Source organism: Oncorhynchus nerka, linkage group LG21 (genome assembly GCF_034236695.1).
Source record: "Oncorhynchus nerka isolate Pitt River linkage group LG21, Oner_Uvic_2.0, whole genome shotgun sequence".
NCBI classification, from domain to species: Eukaryota; Metazoa; Chordata; class Actinopteri; order Salmoniformes; family Salmonidae; genus Oncorhynchus; species Oncorhynchus nerka.
The window spans coordinates 15,172,102-15,199,045 of NC_088416.1; the positions used below are offsets into that span (position 1 = coordinate 15,172,102).

General features: G+C 40.2%; 1 protein-coding gene across 2 annotated transcripts; it reads left to right on the forward strand.

Moving 5' to 3' along the window:
* Positions 1 to 1,478: 1,478 nt before the first annotated feature.
* On the forward strand, positions 1,479 to 16,572 carry LOC115124439 (zinc finger protein 239-like). 2 transcript variants are annotated; one of them, XM_065006361.1, is made up of 2 exons: positions 1,479 to 2,045; positions 13,786 to 16,572. In XM_065006361.1, exons 1-2 carry the CDS (start codon positions 1,733 to 1,735, stop codon positions 14,622 to 14,624), a joined length of 1,152 nt encoding a protein of 383 aa, XP_064862433.1. In that variant the 5' UTR covers positions 1,479 to 1,732; the 3' UTR covers positions 14,625 to 16,572. The 2 variants fall into 2 exon arrangements, with proteins under 2 accessions (XP_064862433.1, XP_064862434.1); XM_065006362.1 differs by lacking the exon at positions 13,786 to 16,572 and adding an exon at positions 4,655 to 4,787.
* The last annotated feature ends 10,372 nt before the right edge of the window (positions 16,573 to 26,944 follow it).

The following is a 26,944-nucleotide window of genomic DNA, read 5'->3' on the forward strand; positions in this document are numbered from 1 at the left end:
GGTTCATGTAGATTGTTGGTAGAGAGGTAGTTCTGTAGTTGTTTACAGCCAGACTGGAAGGGTTCATGTAGATTGTTTGTAGAGAGGTAGTTCTGTAGTTGTATACAGCCAGACTGGAAGGGTTCATGTAGATTGTTGGTAGAGAGGTAGTTCTGTAGTTGTATACAGTCAGACTGGAAGGGTTCATGTAGATTGTTGGTAGAGAGGTAGTTCTGTAGTTATTTACAGCCAGACTGGAAGGGTTCATGTAGATTATTGGTAGAGAGGTAGTTCTGTAGTTGTTTACAGCCAGACTGGAAGGGTTCATGCAGATTGTTGGTAGAGAGGTAGTTGTGTCTAGCCAGACTAGAAGGGTCCATGCAGATTTTCTCAATGTTGGTTTGATGGAGGCAGTTTTAAGGGAATTAGGCACAGTGCCTGAATTAAGAAAGTGTTTTGTGAATTATGATTGTATGAGTCCTGTGGGAACAGGGTCCAAGGGGCAGGTAGTTGACCTCATATTGTGGACCATTTCATAGACAGATGTTGGGGTTGTCAATGATAATGTGGTGAAACTGCAGCTTGGAGGCTCAGTATGAAGCAGAGGGACAGGTCTGAATAAAGGGGTAGATTGGACAGTGAAACTGCAGCTGGGAGGCTCAGTGTGAAGCAGAGGGACAGGTCTGTATAAAGGGGTAGATTGTACAGTGAAGTAAATGCTCTTTATTTCAGATTTGGGGATTTGAAAAATTCATGAAAAATGTTACTTTATTCAATGGAGTGGGTAAAGGAGGAGTTAGCGAGTGGTTGAACTAATTTCTTTAATACAGAAAATGTAATTCTGGGGTTCCCGTCACCATTTGCAATGAGATTGGTAAAGTATAATTTGTGTTCAGTGCCTCTTTGTATGCAGTCTGTTGATATACCAGGTCCTGGGGATGCAGTTAGATTTGTATGCAGTCTGGTGATATACCAGGGACTGGGGATGCAGTTAGGTTTGTATGCAGTCTGGTGATATACCAGGGCCTGGGGATGCAGTTAGGTTTGTATGCAGTCTGATGATATACCAGGGCCTGGGGATTCAGTTAGGTTTGTATGCAGTCTGGTGATATACCACGGCCTGGGGATGCACAGTTAGCTTTGTTTTCCTCTAGCTATTCTGCAGTTTGCTCCCAGCAGCTTTCATAGAACGTAGATCAGTGTTAAACTTGGCGGCAGAGCGTTTGTTTGACTGAATGAATATGACATTGCCTTAAATGCAATGTTAGATGTAAAGTTTAAATTGTCATTCATTACAAATCTTCACTAATCAATCAGCAAATGCTTTCCTTTGGACGTATCAATATAATATTATTATTTAATTAAATACATTTTTTTTAAATACCCCTTTTTGTCAGGAAATAAAATAAACATTTCATTATACTGCGTTGCCAACTCCAGTCACCAGATGGCGATGTGCGTCTTCTAGGTTCAGGCGACGCTGCCAGTGTGACGAATAATCTAGTGGACGGGACGCTCCAACAACAACAGCTAGTCAGACACCTCGGTAGCTTTCTAGCAAACATAGCTACAACATTCACGCTCTTTACACTGTTTTGGTGTATATTAGTCGCTGTGTATTCAACACACTTCTGTCGTATGTACATGTTGGCCCATTTAATTATATATTTACGTTGTTTGTCAGCTAGCTGGTTTGCTAAATTAGTTTAGGACTAGGCTAGTCGCTAATGCTAACTAGCTAACATCCCCGAACATGAGTTCACTAAACTACTCTCCTCCTGATAAAGAAGAGGTCTGCCGGGCGGAGAAAGAAGGTCTTGTGAAAGAGGAGGACGAAGAGAAGGATGTTACAATACAAAAACAAGCTGTTACTGTGAAAGAAGAAGAGAAAGACGTTTCAGTGAAAGAAGAGGAAGACGCGTTCAGAGTGAAAGAGGAGGAGGATGTTACAGTAAAAGAAGAGGAGGAAGAGAAAGAGGGTGCCGTTTTTGGAGTGACAGAGGAGGAGGAGGAGATGACTGTCACATTGGAGGAAGGAGAGGAGGTTGGAGATCTAGTTAACACCAGTAAGTACCGTCTCTGCAGTCGTTGAACCAATATGCAGTAAAGGGGTTCTACACTTTAATGTTGTTCTGTAGGAATGGCTGAAGCTACACTGTAACGTGTAGAACATCAATAGTGGACCATCAACAAAACGTTAACAATTGATCAAATGCATCCAATGACAATGCCTGAAATACTGTAGTCCTCAATATCTCCTATTAGATTAGCCCAATATGTAGTCTTAAAGGGGCAATCAGCAGTTGTTACATCCATTTTGGGACATATACATTAATGATATGTACCCATCTGTTTCTTGAATAATTCACTTATAAATGCCTCATGAGCTTAGCTCAGCTGTACCCCATCAGAACCTCAGTCAGCTAGCGTGCTGGTTAAGTTAGAACTAGCCTAGGTAGCTAACATCTCTGACCATGAGGTCACTAAGCTACTCTCTTCTTGCTAAAGAAGAGGTCTGCTGGACGGAGAAAGAAGGTATTGAGGAAAAGAGGTTGTTACAGTGAAAGAAGAGAAAGTCGTTTCATTGAAAGAGGAGGAAGACGTGTTCAGAGTGAAAGAGTAGGAGGATGTTACAGTAAAAGAAGAGGAGGCAGAGAAAGAGGATGCAGTTTTTGGGGTGAAAGAGGAGAAGGGGGAGATGACTGTCACATCAAAAAAGGAGGAGGAAACTGGATATCTGGGCCCAGTTTCCCAAACACATCTTAAGGCTGGTTTTGGGAAACCGGGCCCTGATTGACACTAGTAAGTACTGTCTTAAAACAGAGGCAGTTGTGGGACTGACGTGTGGTGTTAAATGGTAAATAGTAATTGCTACATTTAATTATTTATTTATAGGCATTGATTATTGAAGAATATAACACATGCCTCATGAGCTTAGTTCAACTGTTGTACCCTATCAGAACCCAAAATAAGCTTTTTTTTACTCCAATGTTTAGAAACAATGTAAATCAACACTGTATAGCCTCAACATGGTTAAAACTATGTTGATATCATGGATGGTCAGTCCTTGTATCTATGAATTTGAGAGTAGTTACATTTCTCCAGCCCCATCATCATCTTATTACCAAAACAGTGGTGAAATTACAGCTTTGTTATTGTTTGAACTGCAGATTGGTTGGTTGATTGTTGTGTGGCTTTTTTAAAGGGGCAACCTAGTTTTTAAACAGAAACAAAATGGCAGCCCAGAGACCTGAGCTGTGTTTGAATACTCCTACTAACCGTACTATTTGTGACTTGAGTATGTATGCTTATTAAGGCGGCAGGTAGCCTTAGCTTTGGTCATATTATGATGTAGTTAGTATGCCAAAAGTTTCTGGATGTTGTACTACAGTCACCAAAATACAAAGTATACATGTGGAGGACACTTTCTGTGTTTTTAGGGCCCAAAATGCAATTGTTCAGGAAATGGGCGTGGCTTCAAACATTTTCAGATTTGAAGAAAATGGTGGAAAATATGCCGCTGAAGTCCGACGAGAGAGCGGATACAAATGAACTGCTTTAAATAGTTATGACAAATGTTAAGAACATTTTGATTAATGTAATGACTTCTTCAAATAAGTTACGTTACACGTTATGTTAACTACACTATCCTTACAAAACGCATAGCATATCTTTACAGCCGTATGTACCGGTATGTCAGCTAGCTACCTAACGTTAGTTGGCTACTTATACATCAAACTTGCCAGTATTCTAACTACATTCTATCTAACTAACTGCCCAACGTGTATTGACCTGATTATTCATGTCATTCTTAGCCAAGGGGTCCTGTGCGTTCTCAATGGACATTGTTCATTCGAGGGCGTTTGTAAATTCGCTCTGGCTCTCTAGTCCGATTTCTCGTCTGAGTGTACCAGAGCTCAGAATAATGAATTTACTAGCGCTCAACACCCATTGCATATGTCCAGGTGTCAGTAAACGTAGGCAGAAAAAGCTCAAGTTAATTTGTTGCCAGCAGCCCAGTTAGTCATCAATACTCTGGATAACATGAAACAGCCTAACCAGCTCTGCTAGGGAAAGTAAAATGGTCAGAGTGAGGTTCTCTCATTTGTGTCTAGCAAACTATCCAATGTTAGCCAGTTAGCTTGGGTGCTTTACTGTCATTGTGAGGTCAGAACGCTTGGATCGACCCTACTCCTCAGCCATATAGTATTAGTTTACAAACAGTGGCGTTATACGAGCTTATGTTTTGGTTTCTGGTGGGGTAATACGGTTGAAACATTTGAGGCATTTATAAGTTATATTCTTCAAGAATCAATGGTTATATAGTAAATGGGTCTTTCTATAACTGCCAGTGTAGATTTCCTGTTGGGGTCAAATTGTTAGAGCTGTTGATAAGTCATTGTATAATATTCTGGCAATTTTGTATTTTCTTAGCAAGGTGTTGCTAAAATAATGTTAGCTGCTAATCGCTAGTTAGCGGGCTAAGTGTATTAAGTGTCAGTGCAAACATAGCTAGCTAATACTGCCTGGTACCAGTGCTGTTGTAGGCCTAGGTAAGCATGCTTGGAATAGGCCAAGTATGAATATTTTGGCTAGCTAGCTGGCTACATAAAGTAAGAAAGCATGTTATGTAGGGTCACCTGGAAATACTGACCAACACTTTTGTTCCTACCAGGTCATCTTCTCTGAGGTTTATTGTCAGACTACACTGGTGTATTGCTGCCACCTTCTGTACAGGGTTGTAAAAAACACCCCCAAATTTTTTTTTTTGGGGGGGGGGAAGAACAAATCATACTAATTAAAATATATAATAAAAAATAAACAGTTTGACTAGTGCAATTTCTCACTTGAGCTATAAACACAAAGTCCACCTTCTTCACTATTAGTGTGTTGGGATCCTTCTCCTGCATAGCTTCACTGCAGACTGTGGGACATCCACTACCTTCTCCTCACTCCTTCAGCGATTTCACTGCCTCCACATAGGACACCCGCTGGATGGGCCTGATCATCCTAGCTACTGTGACATCCTTCATTCGTACAGGGCACTCTGTGAACTCGGGAGCGTGATTCCCATCACAATTACAACATGCTTCATCTGACTATGACATATTTATTCCTTCGGCAAACACTTGCCACGTGTCCAAACTTTTTACCAATGTAACACTGCAGCGGCTTCTGTATATCTCACTTACCCAGATTTTTACATAAGATGAGAAAACCACTTCACAAAACCACAGTAAAACCTTCCGTCTATCATTGATTTTAATCAACGTGCGTCTATCTGAAATGTTATCCCTAAATCACAAAAGGCTTTCTCCTTTTGTGCTGTTGACATACAAAATCAGCATAATACCACTCCTGGTCACTCGAACTGATTCCACTTTACCCAATTCATCCTTCACCATCTTTGAAACCGTTAACAGGTCACCCAAAATAACATCCTTGCTGCTGATTCCCACTCTGACCCTAAACTGCTGTTCATTACGAACTTTAGCCCTTTTCACTCCATCCCCTGGATTCCCTCGCTCTGTGCTGTGAAAGATGTGAGAGTTTGTGTTCTCGAAGTAGCTTCTATATTGTTATAATTCCATCTATATTGTTCTCATTCCATCTATATTGTTCTCATTCCATCTATATTGTTCTCATTCCATCTCTATTGTTCTTATTTAATCTCTATTGTTCTCATTCCAGCACATCTGTTGCTTCACCAACTTGTTATCCCTTTCGTCTGCACTACTTGCTGTCATTTCCCTTCCTGATTTTCCTCTCTTAGAGGTCTCCACCATGCTCCTACTCTGTCGGTAATTCCTCTCTGGTTTATTAATTGGTAGTCAAACAACAGTATATTCAAGGTGCTGCACATTCTATTCCAAATCTAGAATTAGAATCGTCATTATGTTTCCATGATTTCAACAGTTCACCAGTTAACTAAGCCTATAATGTGGACACATTTACATTACATTACATTTAAGTCATTTAGCAGACGCTCTTATCCAGAGCGACTTACAAATTGGTGCTTTCACCTTATGACATCCAGTGGAACAGCCACTTTACAATAGTGCATCTAGGTCTTTTAAGGGGGGTGAGAAGGATTACTTTATCCTATCCTAGGTATTCCTTAAAGAGGTGGGGTTTCAGGTGTCTCCGGAAGGTGGTGATTGACTCCGCTGTCCTGGCGTCGTGAGGGAGTTTGTTCCACCATTGGGGGGCCAGAGCAGCGAACAGTTTTGACTGGGCTGAGCGGGAACTGTACTTCCTCAGTGGTAGGGAGGCGAGCAGGCCAGAGGTGGATGAACGCAGTGCCCTTGTTTGGGTGTAGGGCCTGATCAGAGCCTGGAGGTACTGAGGTGCCGTTCCCCTCACAGCTCCGTAGGCAAGCACCATGGTCTTGTAGCGGATGCGAGCTTCAACTGGAAGCCAGTGGAGAGAGCGGAGGAGCGGGGTGACGTGAGAGAACTTGGGAAGGTTGAACACCAGACGGGCTGCGGCGTTCTGGATGAGTTGTAGGGGTTTAATGGCACAGGCAGGGAGCCCAGCCAACAGCGAGGATGTGGATACCAAGGATACCAAGGAACTTGAAGCTTTCAACTGCTCCACTACAACCCCTTCGATGAGAATGGGGGTTTGCTCAGTGTTTAGTACTTAGCTTTGTGATGAGCTCAGTGTTACTTCTATGCTCGCTTTGAGGAAAGTAATTTAGCTCATCTGGTAGGCTCATGTCACTGGGCAGCTATCAGCTGTGCTTCCCTTTGTAGTCTGTAATAGTTTACAAGCCCTGCCACATCCGATGAGGGTTGGAGCCGATGTTCAAGGGGTATATCAATCTCCCCAAGGTAGCAGTAAACGTTGAGAGATTTGTCCACAAAGGGGTACTCCTCCCATAGGTTGCTCATTATTGGGATTCATTGCTGATTCCTACCTATAGCTCACTATGAAGTGTCTAGTGATACAGGTTAAGGGCCCTGTTGGAGATTGGTGGTTGGTAGTGGAGTCGAGGGAAAAAGCAGGGTTGGACACGGCCATGTTATTATCCCACACAGTCTCTGTGGTTCATTTGAACCCCATTCCTGGGAATTAGATTTGATTACAAATCGTCCCAGTCTGTTTGTCCCATTTCCAGCAAGGTTATGAGGCGCTTTGTCATTTCCAGAGTCAGTTTATTTTGGTACTGTCCATATATGTAGCTTGTTTTTTGTCACAGAATGGCTGAATAAGTGGAACATTTTACCTGGAGTTAACTATGCAGAGCATAGCGCATGTCGAATGACTTTAGCTTCCCTCCAGGCCTGAGGGCACACGCTCTCTACTAGGCTTAAATTAAAGATATGGAAAATAGGAGTGGCAATATAGTCCGCTATTATCCTCAGTAATTTTCCATCTAGATTGTCAGACCCCGGTGGCTTGTCATTGTTGATAGACAACAATTATTTTTTCACCTTTTCCACATGGACTTTATGGAATTTTAAATTACAATGCTTGTCTTTCATAAGTTGGTCAGATATACTTGGATGTGTAGTGTCAGCGTTTGCTGCTGGTATGTCATGCCTAAGTTTGCCAATGAAAAAAATCATAAAAGTAGTGGGCTTTGTGATGAATGAGCCATCTGATTCAGTTAAATATTTCCCAAAATTGTATGTAAGGTTCTCCAAAGATTTACCAACATTCTTTGTCATTTATCTTTGTTTCATTGTGTAGTTTCTTTTTATTCAGTTTAGTCACATGATTTCTCAATTTGCAGGATGTTTGCCAATCGGTTGTACAGCCAGACTTATCTGCCATTTCTTTTCCCTCATCCTTCTCAACCATACCATTTTTCAATTCCTTATCAATCCACTGGGATTTAACAGCTTTTAGTCATTTTCTTAATGGGTGCATGCTTATTAGTAACTGGAATAAGCAATTTCATAAATGCGTGCAGCGTCTGGTTGCTCTTTATTACACACCACAGAGCAGCAAATGTTCTTTACATCATCAACATAGGAATCACGTGTTTTATTAAATAATTGAGGCAAACAAATGACTCAAGGGAGCCAGAGATCAAGATAGCCTAAAAAAAACTCTTCCTCCTTCCGCTGCTGCTGGCCTTCATAAATTCTGACGTTATGCTCCTGAAGTTTTCAGTAATGGGCTACAACAGCAGTCGGCAACCTTTTCCATTTGGTGCTAATTTATCTGACCATTTCTACTGATCTGGTGCCAGTTATGATTTTCATATTCACATTTTACTGGAACAGTTTCATTTAATTTATGATAGTAATAATAATTATATTAGTCTTTATCTCAAAATCATTATCTGTGATTAATCTATATAAATTGAAATTAAAATTATACAAATCTAAATGACTTTTTTTGCTTTGCCAACTATGTAAAAATAGCCTACATAAAGCCAACAAATAAAAACATCTAGAAAATATCCAGATAAAAAAATAAATCACATTGCCTGCGCATGGCATGTCTACATAGAACTTTAAACAGTGTATCAACTTTCACCTAGGTCTGTCCAAAACGTGATAGCAACATTGTATAAAATATTCTGGGCTCTCAGTTTCCTGCACCAGTGAGTTTGGGACAGACACAGCTGTCGGCTATTTGTGTAAGGGATAAGAAGTAATCAGGTATTTTATGACCTTTCCACTGGATCAGAGCTTTACATTTTTCCCTTTCATGTCGAGTGGTTATAAAGAGTGAGAGCTGGAAATATTTTACAAATACTTTGAGGAACTATTGTCATTCGCCAATTGATTTTAGTAAGACTTTGTTTACTTGGTGTTTCAGGTGAAGAAAAAATTACTTTGAGAAGCTCCACAACTCATTAGTGGTGGTGCGTTAAGACAATCAGAAATACTATCAGTCATCCCCAAATGGGCACATTTTATAGACCTACATTTACGCGCAGGCCTTAACATTAAGAGGAGTTTTTTAAACCAAAGACAATGAATAAATTAACAAAACTGACGCATCCTGCGGGGGAAGGTCTGGGTGGTCTGCCATGGGCCGTTTGAGTTAGTATCCGTTTGGGTCGGCATGGGGAATGATTGTATTTCCCAATAGTATGTTGTACCGAAGTTGACCGACTGAAAGGGAGTGTAACTTTGATTATAATTACTCTTCCCTGAAGGAGGGAAACGAGTTACAACACCTGTTTGGCCCCGCCCCTTCCTGGGTCCTCACGCTCATCACCTGTGGAAGGCTGGATCTTGCTGTCGGACAGTTTTTTGTATTCAGATCTCTGAAATGCACTCTAACTACGTAATATTTAGTGTCTCCTTATGTTACGCTGGGAAAACAGTTTTCCAGAAATCCTAAATCATTTCAGAGTTTGCTAAATCCAATGGTTCTAACCGAGAGTCACCTTAAATTTCTTGACAACACCCAAATGGATACTGTCATTAACACAGTTCTTCAATAATTACACAATTCTTTATACTGTAGCTATTTAGTTATAGTCACATAATCAACTATCATCAGCTGATCCAGGAAATCATTTTCTGAATTCCAGTCACATGATGTTGACTCACTGGCGAGTACAGTCCACACATTTCCTCAACACGCTTGATATCCTCCTCCAAAAGGTTTACAGTTGTTACAGTTCCTCTCTTTTATTTCTTCTTGCTTCTTTGAGGAATACCAAGTCATGGCTCACTTGCCAAGCTTGCTTTTTTTGTGTGGGATTTGTTTAGGGCAAATCCCACACATAAAAAGCAAGATTGGAAAGTTACATTGGAATTCAAGTGGATTTCATTATTTCTCTTTCACCCTTCGATCAACATGTACTTCTATGATGGAGTTCTTGTAAAACATTTTATTTGTATTTTCTTTGCCTTTTTAATGGAATTGAGATTGTCATATTTACAGCATGAGTTCTTTGTTCACAGTAATAGTGAACACCATTGTCTGATTTTCTTTATATTGCAACAACAACCAAAGTGCTTCTTCATTCATTGCTCTGGTAAAGACAGGTATGCCGTGCTCCATGTTGGATCCAACATCCCTAACAAATTGATGTTTATCATGTGTTATTGTCTTCTTGATTTACAGTAGCATCTCGTTAGTCTGTTTGGACACAGAGATTCTTACCTCATAATGTGTAGAGAACTGTTCCTTGATGGATAGGGTATTGTACAACACACAGAGCTATTTTCCTTTATTCAGGACATTTAGAATGACAACACATTAATCAAATCAAAGCTCATTTGTCACGTGTGCCGAATACAACAACTGTAACCCTTATTGAAATGCTTACTTACAGGCTCTAACCAATGGTGCCAAAAAAAAGGTGTGTGTGTGTGGGTTAAAGGTAAGTAAAGAAATTAAACAACAGTAGAAATACATTTGAAAAAAGAGTAGCAAGGCTATATACAGACACCTGTTAGTCAGGCTTATTGAGGTAGTATGTACATGTAGGTATCGTTAAGTTGACTATGCATATAAGATAAACAGAGAGTAGCAGCAGCGTAAAAGAGGGGTTGGGGGGTGGCACACTGCAAATAGTCCGTGTAACCATTTGGATACCTGTTCAGGAGTCTTATGGCTTGTGGGTAAAAACTGTTTAGAAGCCTTTTTGTCCTAGACTTGGCACTCCGGTACCGCTTACTTTGCGGTAGTAGAGAGAACAGTCTATGACTGGGGTGGCTGGGGTCTTTGACAATTTTTCGGTCCTTCCTCTGACACCGCCTGTTGTAGAGGTCCTGGATGGCAGGCAGCTTTGCCCCAGTGATGTACTGGGCTGTACACACTACCCTCTGAAGTGCCTTGCGGTCGGAGGCCGAGCAATTGCCGTACCAGGCAGTGATTGCAACCAGTCAGGATGCTCTCAATGTTGCAGCTGTATAACCTTTTGAGGATCTCAGGACCCATGACAAATCTTTTCAGTCTCCTGAGGGGGAATAGGCTTTGTCGTGCCCTCTTCACGACTGTCTTGGTGTGTTTGGACCAATCTAGTTTGTTGTTGATGTGGACACCAAGGAATGTGGACACCAAGGAAGCTCTCAACCTGCTCCACTACAGCCCCATCGATGAGAATGGGGCCGTGCTCGGTGTTCCTTTTCCTGTAGTCCACAATCATCTCCTCCGAGTAGTCTAGTGGGATTATTGACAAAATTATCTGGTGATCAGGTTATGAAATGTCATGACAAAGACATTTTAGTTTCCATGTTTCACCTGAAATATTAAATGATATACAGTGGAGAGAACAAGTATTTGATACACTGACGATTTTGCAGGTTTTCCTACTTACAAAGCATGTAGAGGTCTGTAATTTTATCATAGGTACACTTCAACTGTGAGAGATGGAATCTAAAACAAACAAAAATCCAGAAAATCACATTAAAGATTTTTAAGTAATTCATTAGCATTCTATTGCATGACATAAGTATTTGATACATCAGAAAAACAGAACTTAATATTTGGTACAGAAACCTTTGTTTGCAATTACAGAGATCATATGTTTCCTGTAGTTCTTGACCGGGTTTGCACAGACTGCAGCAGGGATTTTGGCCCACTCCTCCATACAGACCTTCTCCAGAACCTTCAGGTTTCGGGGCTGTCGCTGGGCAATACGGACTTTCAGCTCCCTCCAAAGATTTCCTATTGGCTTCAGGTCTGGAGACTGGCTAGGCCACTCCAGGACCATGAGATGCTTCTTACGGAGCCACTCCTTAGTTGCCCTGGCTGTGTGTTTCGGGGTCGTTGTCATGCTGGAAGACCCAGCCACGACCCATTTCAATGCTCTTACTGAGGAAAGGAGGTTGTTGGCCAAGATCTCGCGATACATGGCCCCATCCATCCTCCCCTCAATACGGTGCAGTCGTCCTGTCCCCTTTGCAGAAAAGCATCCCCAAAGAATGATGTTTCCACCTCCATGCTTCACAGTTGGGATGGTGTTCTTGGGGTTGTACTCATCCTTCTTCTTCCTCCAAACACGGCGAGTGGACTTTAGACCAAAAAGCTATATTTTTGTCTCATCAGACCACATGACCTTCTCCCATTCCTCCTCTGGATCATCCATATGGTCATTGGCAAACTTCAGACGGGCCTGTACATGCACTGGCTTGAGCAGAGGGACCTTGCGTGCGCTGCAGGATTTTAATCCATGACGGCGTAGTGTGTTACTAATGGTTTTCTTTGAGACTGTGTTCCCAGCTCTCTTCAGGTCATTGACCAGGTCCGCTGTGTAGTTCTGGGCTGATCCCTCACCTTCCTCATGTCCATTGATGCCCCACGAGGTGAGATCTTGCATGGAGCCCCAGACCGAGGGTGATTGACCGTCATCTTGAACTTCTTCCATTTTCTAATAATTGCGCCATCAGTTGTTGCCTTCTCACCAAGCTGCTTGCCTATTGTCCTGTAGCCCATCCCAGCCTTGTGCAGGTCTACAATTTTATCCCTGCTGTCCTTACACCCTCTCTGGTCTTGGCCATTGTGGAAAAGTTAGTCTGTTTGATTGAGTGTGTGAACAAGTGTCTTTTATACAGGTAACGAGTTCAAACAGGTGCAGTTAATACAGGTAATGAGTGGAGAACAGGAGGGGTTCTTAAAGAAAAACTAACAGGTCTGTGAGAGCTGGAATTCTTACTGGTTGTTAGGTGATCAAATACGTATGTCATGCAATAAAATGTAAATTAATTACTTAAAAATTATACAATGGGATTTTCTGGATTTTTGTTTTAGATTCCGTCTCTCACAGTTGAAGTGTACCTATGATAAAAATGACTGACCTCTACATGCTTTGTAAGTAGGAAAACCTGCAGTGATCAAATACTTGTTCTCCCCACTGTATAGTCCTAGGTCTATATTGTAATGGTCCTACAGTAGGTCTGTTGTTGTTAGGAAAAGTTGTTAAACACTTAGTGTACAAACCCTCATTGTCAGGCTGATGGCATACCTAGCCAAAGATAATGTTTAAGTGTTTTTAAAAAAAAGTATAAAGCAGTTGATTTGAAACAATAACACTAATATTATATTAAGCAGGACATTCAAGTGAGCCGTACACTTATAATCCAAAGTAATGTGAAATGCACTCAGAAGCAACCTGTAAATGGAGGCTATTTTTGCTGTCAGCCTATGAGAACTCCCCTGAGTTTTCCCGCACGGTGGTGAATTAGTGAATAGACACAGAACTTAATGTGAGTTTCCTTGAGTAGCACTCCTGATCTTGTGCTGTAATATTCAGAATACATTGTGGGAAACTAAAATCTTCGATCACCATTTTTGCTCCTGGCAGATATACTACATCCATAACTAGTGGTTTCCTCATTACCAGATATACTACATCCATAACTAGTGGTTTCCTCATTACCAGATATACTACATCCATAACTAGTGGTTTCCTCATTACCAGATATACTACATCCATAACTAGTGGTTTCCTCATTACCAGATATACTACATCCATAACTAGCGGTTTCCTCATTAGCAGGGAGGAGTTTCTGCAACCAAATTGTGTGTGCATCGCCCTCGTGGTGCACAGAAAGGGGCCTATTTTGGAGACCAAAAGTTGTCTGGATTTCAACAACTTGAGTAACCTATTTCTAGTTACCACTAATGTGAAAACAAGATCAAATATGACTTGATATACAGATATCAGATATCAATTGTTGTACAACTTCATGGTTATTATTTATTTCTAGTCTACAATCATCGATGTTACAACTGTGGAAACAAGGGAAAACAATACAATTGACCAGACGTCAGTTGTTGTACAACTTCATGGGTATGCTCTGTGCATCACCTTTTACCTCAAATAAACAGTGGGTTTCTGCTGTTGTGGGCATTTTAACCATCTGTCTGACTTTGTTGTTCACACAGGAGAGAGACAAGACTATCGTGGATCCTCTGTGGAGCCTCAACAACACCATGATGCTGATGAGGCAGAGAAAAGTCTCTCCAGATCAGAACTCCTCAAGAAACACCAGCGAGTACACACAGGAGAGAAATCTTACTGCTGCTCTGACTGTGGGAAAAGATTCAACTCTTCAGTAAAACTTAAAATACATCAAAGAATCCACACTGAAGAAAAACCTTTTGGCTGTACTCAATGTGGGAAGAGTTTTGTTAGTTCTAGTAAACTGAAGAGACACCAGAGAACACACACAGGAGAGAAACCTTATAGCTGTGATCAATGTGGGAAGAAATTTACTACATTTAGCTATCTAACTATACACCAGAGAACACACACAGGAGAGAAATCTTATACCTGTAATCAATGTGTAAGGAGTTTTACTCAGCTAAACAGCCTAATAGTACACCAGCGGACACACACAGGAGAGAAACGTTATAGCTGTGATCAGTGTGGGAAAAGTTTTACTAAATCTAGCTATCTACCTATACACCAGAGAACACACACAGGAGAGAAACCTTATATCTGTGCTCAATGTGGGAAAAGATTTGCCAGATCTAGCTATCTAACTATACACCAGAGAACACACACAGTAGAGAAATATTTTGGCTGTGATCAATGTGAGAAGAGATTTACCAGATTTAGCTATCTAACTATACACCAGAGAACACACACAGGAGATAAACCATATAGCTGTGATCAATGTGGGAAGAGTTTCGGTACATCTGGCTGTCTGACAGAACACCAGAGAACACACACAGGACAGAATCTTTATAGCTGTAATCAATGTGGGAAGAAAAATCTGTGACCAGAGATAATCTGGTAAAAGATCTCTGATTAAACATCAGAAAATACATGTTGTTTCATGATATAAATGAAATAATGTTTTTAATATTGTGGAAGTATTTTAGTAACGTCAAAATGTAGAATGTTTTAACATTGGAGTAGCAGTATTCTAATGATGTCACAATGTAGAATGTTTTAACATTGTAGTTGCAGTATTTTAATGATGTCACAATGTAGAACCCTAAACGTTTGCTCTGAATTGAAAGAGTACTATTTATGAGATTTAACAAAATGTGACTAACAAAAATAGAGTTGTGTTACACTTACCACGTTGATGACCCACTTGAATCAAAATGCAACACTTCAAAATGTTTAGGTTTTCAATATATCCCAAACTGTTTCTACATATTGGTTATTGATTTGGACACGTTAACTGTGTTTTGACACTGCGCTATTCCCACTTAGCAAAATGTCATTCAAAAGACATTGAAAAGACTATGCCCAACGTCCAATATATGTTTGGTTATAGTTGAAAGTGAAAGTTAAAAAGATGTATTTTCGGGTCATTTTTAAAAATTACTTGAAAACAACAACGTACTTGCAGCCTATACACATGGACGCAGTGTAATGAATTGGTCTATAATCAATTTTATTAACAATCCTACATTCCTCCAGTATTTATTGACAACATTCAAGTGCTAATTATCTTTATTCCACAACTGAAGAAACATGATACAAATCACCTCATATTTCAAACATCCAGCCTTACAAAAGATACATGTTTTATTATTCCATGCCTCACCATTAAGTTCATTATTGCCCACACATATTAACAAAGGGGTGTACATTTGCTTTTGATATTTCATGTTTACAATTCATGTTACATTTAGTAATCATAATTATTTATGCAACCGACTGACAATTTTTGGGTACTATTATATTGAAATTGTTATCCTGCTTTTAGAATATTAGGGATCATTCTCATTTGTACCAACCCACATGTTCTAGAGCATGACATTGGGGACTGGGCCCCGATCCAACAACATGCCTATCGGGATATTGCAGGAGTTTGCTCTTGAAATCAGACACGGCTAATACAATTTGATTTGAGTTTCATTTGGGCTCGTTCCAAGGGGATGAGAGTTCTAGATGCTACTGAGTTTTAGGAGGATGAGAGTTCTAGATGCTACTGAGTTTTAGGAGGACACGAGTTCTAGAAGCTAGTGAGTTTTAGGAGGACGAGACATCTAGAAGCTAGTGAGTTTTAGTAGGACGAGAGTTCTAGAAGCTAGTGAGTTCTAGGATTCTATAGAAAGTAAAAGGAGAAAAAATGATATGATTGTACATATTTTTTTCATTTATGTTTTGTGGTTGGACTTTAGCACGTCTAGCTCGTTAGCACGTAGGATGCACTGATTGGTGTCACCTCGTTAGTCAGTATGTGTTACACCTGTACTGGCTTGTCCATCTGGTTAGTGGGAAGGTGTTTCACCTGAGCTTGTCCAGGTTCTATTTAAGAGTGCCTGGCCCAGTGCTCCAGTTGTCTTGATAGATGTGGAGAGTCAACACCTTTAGTTGATCCACCTTTTTGGTTTACTTCCTGTCTAAGTTTGGTGTGGGTTTTTCTTTTGTTTGCCTCTTGGGCAGATTTACTGGGTCTCGTGGTGGGTGTCTTTTAGGTCCCAGTTGTTCTTACTAGTCAACTTTCAGTGGACACCCCTATAGTGTCTTTCAGAACCCCTCCTAAAAAACAAGCTTATATTTTGGGTTGGATATTGCATCCAATTAATATTTTAATCAATGGAATTTCCTTATGCTCATTAGTCTTTCAGTTGTTAGTTTTGTTTTTTATCTTATGTTTGTTGTTGTTAATATTTCAGTTTATTTTAATTGGGTTTTTTCCTGTGAAATCATTGTGTTGCATCCAAGTCTGAAATGTGCTGTATAAATAAAGCTTAATTTGATTTGAACATATTGCAAAACAAATTAACCCAATGACTGACCAATCAAGACTCTTGCCAAACCAATGAACAAATATGTGTAAAAGTAACATTTCTTGGTCTACCTTAGTCTGAAAAAACACTTTTCCAGCCTGCTGAAGGCGTGGTGGAGTGGTAAACAACACCCCCGGCTCTACCAGGGGCTTGAGGTGGTCTCCCACAGCTCTGCTTATGTCATGTTGTGGCCTTGCTGTTCCATTTCTTGACTGCCCCTGCAACACGGAAAGAAACACATTTAGTCATATTATATAAAACACTCAGGGCCGGTTTCACAGATGAGGCTTAAGCTTAGTCCAAGAACAAAATGCTTTTTTGAAAGCGACTTGCACAGACTTCTCTTAAAATAGTGGTAGATTTAGCCTGTTCTGGACTCAACAAAGCCGATTGCAAGAGGGCAGATTAGAGCTACTTTAGGACTAAATGGAAGCTTAAATGAATCTTTCAAAGAGGCAGGTTTAACTTCTGCTTAGTGCTGTTTGTGAGGGAGCCTGGACTATTTGTAATATTTAAGTGAAGACCAACATGCATTACAGAGGCCAGCCAGACCAGTACTTGTGGATAGGAGGCCTTTACCCAATAGAAACACGGTCTACTAATAGTTACTACATAGTAACATGGTCTACTAATAGTTACTACATAGTTACTACATAGTAACATGGTCTACTAATAGTTACTACATAGTAACACGGTCTACTAATAGTTACTACATAGTTATATGATCAGAGTAACTTTTTATTCCCTCCAGACATAAATCCCACAACAGCTGAGCAGGGAAGATACAACAGAGCTCATATCCACACGAGAGGGATGGTCCAGCGTATGTTTGGAGTATGGAAAAATAGATTCCAGTGTTTTCACAATACACTTCGTTTCAAGCCAAGAAGATGCTGCCAGGTCATCATTGCTACAGCTGTGCTGCACAACTACCTGAAGCAGCATGACTGTCCTGATCCTCCCATGATCATTATCAAGCAGATGTACCCGTGACTGAGGTAGATGTGTCCATGGCTGAGGCAGATGTGCCCATGGCTGAGGCAGATGTGCCCATGGCTGAGGCAGATGTGTCCATGGTTGAGGCAGATGTATCCCTGACTGAGGCAGATGTGCCCGTGACTGAGGCAGATGTATCCCTGACTGAGGCAGATGTATCCCTGACTGAGGCAGATGTATCACTGACTGAGGCAGATGAGCCGTGACTGAGGCAGATGTGCCCGTGACTGAGGCAGATGTTGTTCTGTATCAAGGTTGGTTACAAATGTAGTTTGTGGTGATTAAAATACTCTCACTCATGAATATCCAAATGACAAAACATGTATTTTTCTACATATCATATTGTTCACCATGGCTGGTCATCACTATTGTCTCATTACTGTCTCTTTGTTGGATGATACCTCTCTCTTCCACCTTCATATCCAATTCAACCTGTACAATTCTCATTTCATGTTCTTCAGATATTTCATTTTATGCTCATGAAATTATCTGGTTAATGTTTCATGCATTGTAATCTTCTTTGGCCTCTGCTGAAAGGTGGTGGCAGCACCTTCTCTCGGGGATGTTATAGCAGATGTGGAGGGAACACACTCACTGTGTACTGGCTCTTCCAACCTGTTCACATTCCACCCTCACTGTGTACTGGCTCTTCCAACCTGTTCACAATACACCCTCACTGTGTACTGGCTCTTCCAACCTGTTCACATTACACAATCACTGTGTACAGTTGTGGCCAAAAGTTGAGAATGACACAAATATTAATTTTCACAAAGTCTGCTGCTTCAGTTTGTATGATGGCAATTTGCATATACTCCAGAATGTTATGAAGAGTGATCAGATGAATTGCAAAGTCCTTCTTTGCCATGCAAATGAACTGAATCCCCCCAAAACATTTCCACTGCATTTCAGCCATGCTACAAAAGGACCAGCTGACATCATGCCAGTGATTCTCTCGTTAACACAGGTGTGAGTATTGACGAGGACAAGGCTGGAGATCACTCTGTCATGCTGATTGAGTTTGAATAACAGACTGGAAGCTTCAAAAGGAGGGAGGTGCTTGGAATCATTGTTCCACAGAGTCTATAAAAGGCAGAGATGATTTAATAATAGAAGTGATGTCACAAAAATATGAATATGAGAAATGTGAAATCCTGATAATAATGCAGATATCTCACCTGAAGTTGTTGTTTCTTGTTGTAATCCTGATAGTAATGCAGATATCTCACCTCTAGTTGTTGTTTCTTCTTGTAATCCTAATAATAATGCAGATCTCATCTCTAGTTGTTGTTTCTTCTTGTAATCCTGATAATGTAGATATCTCACCTTCAGTTGTTGTACTCTTCTTGTGGTAACATTTCCATTAAATTCACAGCAAATTGCAGCCCAACCCGCTTGTTCTACATTCAATAACTGTAGTGTTTTTTCAGACAGACTAAAGTTTTTTTGAACAAATTATTTTTGCCTCTGCCTTTGTTTCGTCTCAAGATTACTGAACCTAATCAGGATTAACCCAGGTGTTCATTCTGAACCTAATCAGGCTTAACCCAGGTGTTCTCATTTAGACTTACTTACCCGACTCCAGGACTCCAGTCTCTGACTAACTAAGCCTAATTTAAGCCACGTTCAGGAAAGATACTTAAATGTCCTAGTTTAACTAGTCCTGGCTTAATCTAAGACCTGCAGGTTCTGAATGAAACCTAATGTCCAGTGGGATTGATCTGTTTGATCCAATTGTTTGTTTCAGTTTACAGTTGTTGAATCCTTTAAAGGATTGTTGATTTTCAAAACTTTTCAGTTTCAACAAATGCACTGGGTTGGTTGAAAAGTGAAACTGTTTTGACATAGTGGAAGATACACTGAATTTATACTGTTTTTCATACTAAGATGGACTAAAATATGTGCTCATTAGTTATGCAAGAGGGCGGCAGGTAGCCTAGTGGTTAGACCTGACAAGGTAAAAATATGTTCTGCCCCTGAACAAGGCAGCACTGTTCCCTGGTAGGCAATCATTGTAAATAAGAATTTGTTCTTAACTGACTTGCCTAGTTAAATAAAGGTTAAATAAAATAATTAAGTCTGTTGATTGTCAGTCATGGGGTTAATTTGTTTTGCAATATGTTCAAATCAAATCAAGCTTTATTTATACAGCACATCTCAGACATGGATGCAACACAATGGCTTCACAGCAAAAAAATGAAAAACAATGCAAAACAAACAATAATATTTACTACACAACAAACATAAGAGGATAAAAAACAAGATTAACAACTGAAAGACTAATGATCATCCTAAGAAAAATCAATTGATTCAAATATTAACAATTGGATGAAATATTCAACCATAATGAGATGGACAAGCCAGCACAAGTGTAACACATACTGACTAACAAGGTGACACCAATCGGTTCTCCCTACATGCTAACGTGCTAAAGTCCAACCTCAAAACATAAATGGAAAAACCAAACCCTGTAACACCTTCCCCTTTAAGGTGTTACATTTTGATCACCACCAAAAGAAAACAACTTCCATTTAACATTATAATCAACTACAATGCTTCACCAACAATACAACAATTAAAAACAAGAAAGAAAAACAACTGTTTTTCCCTCTAGCTTCTAGAACTCTCGTCTTCCTAAATTCAATTCAATTCAATTCAAGGGCTTTATTGGCATGGGAAACATGTGTTAACATTGCCAAAGCAAGTGAGGTAGACAACATACAGAGTGAATATATAAAGTGAAAAACAACAAAAATTAACAGTAAACATTACACATACAGAAGTTTCAAAACAGTAAAGACATTACAAATGTCATATTATATATATATATATACAATGTACAAATAGTTAAAGGACACAAGATAAAATGAATAAGCATAAATATGGGTTGTATTTACAATGGTGTTTGTTCTTCACTGGTTGCCCTTTTCTCGTGGCAACAGGTCACAAATCTTGCTGCTGTGATGGCACACTGTGGAATTTCACCCAAAAGATATGGGAGTTTTTCAAAATTGGATTTGTTTTCGAATTCTTTGTGGATCTGTGTAATCTGGGGGAAATATGTCTCTCTAATATGGTCATACATTGGGCAGGAGGTTAGGAAGTGCAGCTCAGTTTCCACCTCATTTTGTGGGCAGTGAGCACATAGCCTGTCTTCTCTTGAGAGCCATGTCTGCCTACGGCGGCCTTTCTCAATAGCAAGGCTATGCTCACTGAGTCTGTACATAGTCAAAGCTTTCCTTAATTTTGGGTCGGTCACAGTGGTCAGGTTTTCTGCCGCTGTGTACTCTCTGTGTAGGGCCAAATAGCATTCTAGTTTGCTCTGTTTTTTTGTTAATTCTTTCCAATGTGTTAAGTAATTATCTTTTTGTTTTCTCGTGATTTGGTTGGGTCTAATTGTGCTGTTGTCCTGGGGCTCTGTAGGGTGTGTTTGTGTTTGTGAACAGAGCCCCAGGACCAGCTTGCTTAGGGGACTCTTCTCCAGGTTCATCTCTCTGTAGGTGATGGCTTTGTTATGGAAGGTTTGTGAATCGCTTCCTTTTAGGTGGTTGTAGAATTTAACGGCTCTTTTCTGGATTTTGATAATTAGTGGGTATCGGCCTAATTCTGCTCTGCATGCATTATTTGGTGTTTTACGTTGTACACGGAGGATATTTTTGCAGAATTCTGCGTGCAGTCTCAATTTGGTGTTTGTCCCATTTTGTGAAGTCTTGGTTGGTGAGCGGACCCCAGACCTCACAACCATAAAGGGCAATGGGCTCTATGACTGATTCAAGTATTTTTAGCCAAATCCTAATTGGTATGTTGAAATTTATGTTTCTTTTGATGGCATAGAATGCCCTTCTTGCCTTGTCTCTCAGATCGTTCACAGCTTTGTGGAAGTTACCTGTGGCGCTGATGTTTAGGCCAAGGTATGTATAGTTTTTTGTGTGCTCTAGGGCAACAGTGTCTAGATGGAATTTGTATTTGTGGTCCTGGTGACTGGACCTTTTTTGGAACACCATTATTTTGGTCTTACTGATATTTACTGTCAGGGCCCAGGTCTGACAGAATCTGTGCATAAGATCTAGGTGCTGCTGTAGGCCCTCCTTGGTTGGTGACAGAAGCACCAGATCATCAGCAAACCGCAGACATTTGACTTCGGATTCTAGCAGGGGGAGGCCGGGTGCTGCAGAATTTTCTAGTGCCCGCGCCAATTCGTTGATATATATGTTGAAGAGGGTGGGGCTTAAGCTGCATCCCTGTCTAACCCCACGACCCTGTGTGAAGAAATGTGTGTGTTTTTTGCCAATTTTAACCGCACACTTGTTGTTTGTGTACATGGATTTTATAATGTCGTATGTTTTACCCCCAACACCACTTTCCATCAGTTTGTATAGCAGACCCTCATGCCAGATTGAGTCTAAGGCTTTTTTGAAATCAACAAAGCATGAGAAGACTTTGCCTTTGTTTTGGTTTGTTTGGTTGTCAATTAGGGTGTGCAGGGTGAATACATGGTCTGTTGTACGGTAATTTGGTAAAAAGCCAATTTGACATTTGCTCAGTACATTGTTTTCATTGAGGAAATGTACGAGTCTGCTGTTAATAATAATGCAGAGGATTTTCCCAAGGTTACTGTTGACACATATTCCACGGTAGTTATTGGGGTCAAATTTGTCTCCACTTTTGTGGATTGGGGTGATCAGTCCTTGGTTCCAAATATTGGGGAAGATGCCAGAGCTAAGTATGATGTTAAAGAGTTTTAGTATAGCCAATTGGAATTTGTTGTCTGTATATTTGATCATTTCATTGAGGATACCATCGACACCACAGGCCTTTTTGGATTGAAGGGTTTTTATTTTGTCCTGTAACTCATTCAATGTAATTGGAGAATCCAGTGGGTTCTGGTAGTCTTTAATAGTTGATTCTAAGATCTGTATTTGATCATGTATATGTTTTTGCTCTTTGTTCTTTGTTATAGAACCAAAAAGATTGGAGAAGTGGTTTACCCATACATCTCCATTTTGGATAGATAATTCTTCGTGTTGTTGTTTGTTTAGTGTTTTCCAATTTTCCCAGAAGTGGTTAGAGTCTATGGATTCTTCAATTGCATTGAGCTGATTTCTGACATGCTGTTCCTTCTTTTTCCGTAGTGTATTTCTGTATTGTTTTAGTGATTCACCATAGTGAAGGCGTAGACTCAGGTTTTCCGGGTCTCTATGTTTTTGGTTGGACAGGTTTCTCAATTTCTTTCTTAGATTTTTGCATTCTTCATCAAACCATTTGTCATTATTGTTAATTTTCTTCAGTTTTCTATTTGAGATTTTTAGATTTGATAGGGAAGCTGAGAGGTCAAATATACTGTTAAGATTTTCTACTGCCAGGTTTACACCTTCACTATTACAGTGGAACGTTTTACCCAGGAAATTGTCTAAAAGGGATTGAATTTGTTGTTGCCTAATTGTTTTTGGTAGGTTTCCAAACTGCATTCCTTCCATCTATAGCATTTCTTAATGTTACTCAGTTCCTTTGGCTTTGATGCCTCATGATTGAGTATTGCTCTGTTTAAGTAGACTGTGATTTTGCTGTGGTCTGATAGGGGTGTCAGTGGGCTGACTGTGAACGCTCTGAGAGATTCTGGGTTGAGGTCAGTGATAAAGTAGTCTACAGTACTACTGCCAAGAGATGAGCTATAGGTGTACCTACCATAGGAGTCCCCTCGAAGCCTACCGTTGACTATGTACATACCCAGCGTGCGACAGAGCTGCAGGAGTTGTGACCCGTTTTTGTTGGTTATGTTGTCATAGTTGTGCCTAGGGGGCATATGTGGGAGGGGATGCTGTCACCTCCAGGCAGATGTTTGTCCCCCTGTGTGCTGAGGGTGTCAGGTTCTTGTCCGGTTCTGGCATTTAGGTCGCCACAGACTAGTACATGTCCCTGGGCCTGGAAATGATTGATTTCGCCCTCCAGGATGGAGAAGCTGTCTTCATTAAAATATGGGGATTCTAGTGGGGGATATAGGTAGCACACAGGAGGACATTTTTCTCTGTTAGGATCATTTCCTTTTGAATTTCTAGCCAAATGTAGAATGTTCCTGTTTTGATTAATTTAATGGAGTGAGTTAGGTCTGCTCTATACCAAATTAGCATACCCCTGAGTCCCTTCCCTGTTTCACACCTGGTAGTTTGGTGGATGGGACTACCAGCTCTCTGTAACCTAGAGGGCAACCAGTGGGTCTGTCTCCTCTATACCAGGTTTCTTGCAGGATGACAATGTCTGTGTTACCGATTTCTTTGGTGAAGTCCGGGTTTCTGCTCTTCAGGCCAAAGGCAGATGACCTCAGGCCTTGGATATTCCAGGATGATATAGTGAATGCTTTTTGTTCCATAGAGTGTCCAATGTTGTTGGTCGTGGTTTGGCCTCAGGCCAGTAAGTGTGAGCAGAGCCTGCTGAGCATCTGGTACATGCCATTGGCTTGGGCGAGTGTGAGAGTGGGGGTTGGGACTGTTTGCCCGCTCACTACCTGGGCGTATGTGTGGCTTCCATGTTGAGGCCCTCTTTGCGGGGATGGGGTGGGCAGGAGTGGCATAGGTCTGATCTGAGGGGGCCTAAATGGGGTGTGGGCATGGTTGACGTGGGGGGGTGTTGATTGGTTGGGTTGGGGTGGGGGTGTAGATGTGTCTGGGTGTGCGGTGGTCTGGATGTAATTCCTCTTGGAATTTCCTAAATCTCACTAGCTTCTAGAACTCTCGTCTACCTAAAACTCACTAGCTTCTAGAACTCTCGTCTTCCTAAAACTCACTAGCTTCTAGAACTCTCATCTTCCTAAAACTCACTAGCTTCTAGAACTCTCGTCTTCCTAAAACTCACTAGCTTCTAGAACTCTCGTCTTCCTAAAACTCACTAGCTTCTAGAATTCTCGTCCCGTTGGAGCGAACCCAAACAAAACTCATATCCAATACGGAAAAACGTGCAGTCAAAATCAATTGTAATCCATGGTAACACACTGGCTAAAGGCAAAACACAAAACGTTTTGACTGCCCACCCTTGAGACGATTAGCAACCAAGTTGTCCTTACCACGGACACGTTCCACCTCACTGCGGAGCTTCTCTCTCTTTTCAGGGTTCACTAGATAGGCATGTTGTTGGATCGGGGCCCAGTCCCCAATGTCATGCTCTAGTACATTTGAGAATTAACCCTGATATTATAAAAGCAGGGTAACAATGTCAATATTATTGTACCCCAAAATTGTCAGTTGGTTGCATAAATAATTATGATTACTAAATGTTACATGAATTGTAAATAAGAAGTATAAAAACCAAATGTACACCCCTTTGTTAATATGTATTGGCAATAATTAACATAATGGTGAGGCATGGAATAATAAAACATGTATCTTTTGTCAGGCTGGATGTTTGAAATATGAGGTGATTTGAGTCATGCTTCTTCAGTAGTGGAATAAAGACAATTAGCACTTGGAATATAAAGAAATACTGGAGTGATGTCAGATTGTTAAAACTTCTTAGGCCCCTTTTTTCTCTCCACTTCCTCTCTGAATGATGTGTCCAAAGTAAACTGCCTGTATCTCAGGCCCTGAATACAGAATATGCATATAATTGGTAGCATTGGAAAGGAAACACTGAAGTTTGTAGAAATGTTAAAATAATGAAGGAGAATATAACACAATAGATATGGTAGGAGAAAATCCAAAGAAAAACCAACCATCCCTGGATGCAGTTCCTATGGCTTCAACAGGGAGTCCGCAGTCTATGTTCAAGGTTTCAGGCTTGTAACTTCAAAAATGAATAAGAAATATCAGTTTTAGTAGATGGACAGTCTTGGAAATTGGTGTTTGCACACGCCATAAAGACATTTCGCACCTGCTCAAATCGGTTTGCTCTTGAACATACTTCTTTCCAAAATAATTATTATAGTTTGATTACATTTTAGGGTATTTGAGGAGTAAATAGAAACGTATTTTGACTTTTTGAAAGAAAGTTTAGGGGTAGATTTTCAGATTCCTTTATCTTCATGTTAAACGAGTGGATTACTCAAATTGATGGCGCCAACGAAACAGAATGTTTGGGATATAAAGAAGGATTTTATCTAACAAAAGAACACTACATGTTATAGCTGGGACCCTTTGGATGACAAATCAGAGGAATATTTTCAAAAAGTAAGTGAATATTTAATCGTTAATTGTGTATGAAGCCTGTGCCGGTGGAAATTTTTATGTGGGGCGCCATCCTCAAACAATCACATGGCATGTTTTCGCTGTAATAGCTTTAGACACTTGTATGTTCATAAATGATTAAAATCCATAATATTTCTGATTATTTATTCCAACAGGAAGTTGTCCCGCGAGCGGATCCGTTATTACAATGACAACTGATTATAAAACTGATTATAGAATTATTATACTGCATGCATGTGTATAGGCTGCAAGTACGTTGAAATTAAATGTTCTTCTTTTCAACTTTCAATTAAAACTTATATTGTACTTCGGGCATAGTCTTATTTTCAACGACATTTTGCTAAGTGGGATAGCCCCAATGTCACACCTTTAACGTGTCCAAATCAATAGTCCAAATGCAGAAACAGTTTGTGATAAATTGAAATAAAATGTACTATATACACAAACATCTGCCACAATAATCACATTACTTAAAAAAAACAAGCTCCTTATCAACTTCACAAGCACCAAAAACGCTGTTGTTTTGACAAGTAGCAATAAATCACTGATATCGATTAGGGGGGAAATCAGGTTGTACGTGATGTTGAAACTAACACAGCTAAAAAAACATGGAAATGGGAGATATCTTTTACCTCACTGGTTAGAGGACAACCTGCAGAAGACAGTCAGCTACATTTTGGAGTGATGCATTTAAATGTAGGGGTCACTAAACAAAGGAACACAACACTTATTTGTCATAACTCATCAATATCATGTTAAAATCATTTGTGTGACAGGGAGATGAGGTTGCACATCCTGTTAAAACTAACAGCTCAAAAACCACACGGAATCTGGGAATAATGTGTACATCACTGGTTAGAGGACAATTTGTAGAAAACAGCTAGCTACATTTTGAAGTGTTGCATTTTGATTCAAGTGGGTCACCAACGTGGAGAGTGTAACACAGCTCTTTTTAGGTTAGTCACTTTTTGTTAAATCACATAAATACTACTACTCCATTTCAAAGACAAATATTTTCCCACTGAGGCTAATATCCATATCATGTTGAAATCAATAGAATAGGTGTTAGAGGAATTCTAAATTCCTATATGTTTTGTAGCCAAAACCAAATTCGCACTCTCTCTATTTCATTAATGAGTTGTAAATTCATTAATTATGCATGAAATAGATCGAGACCAGTC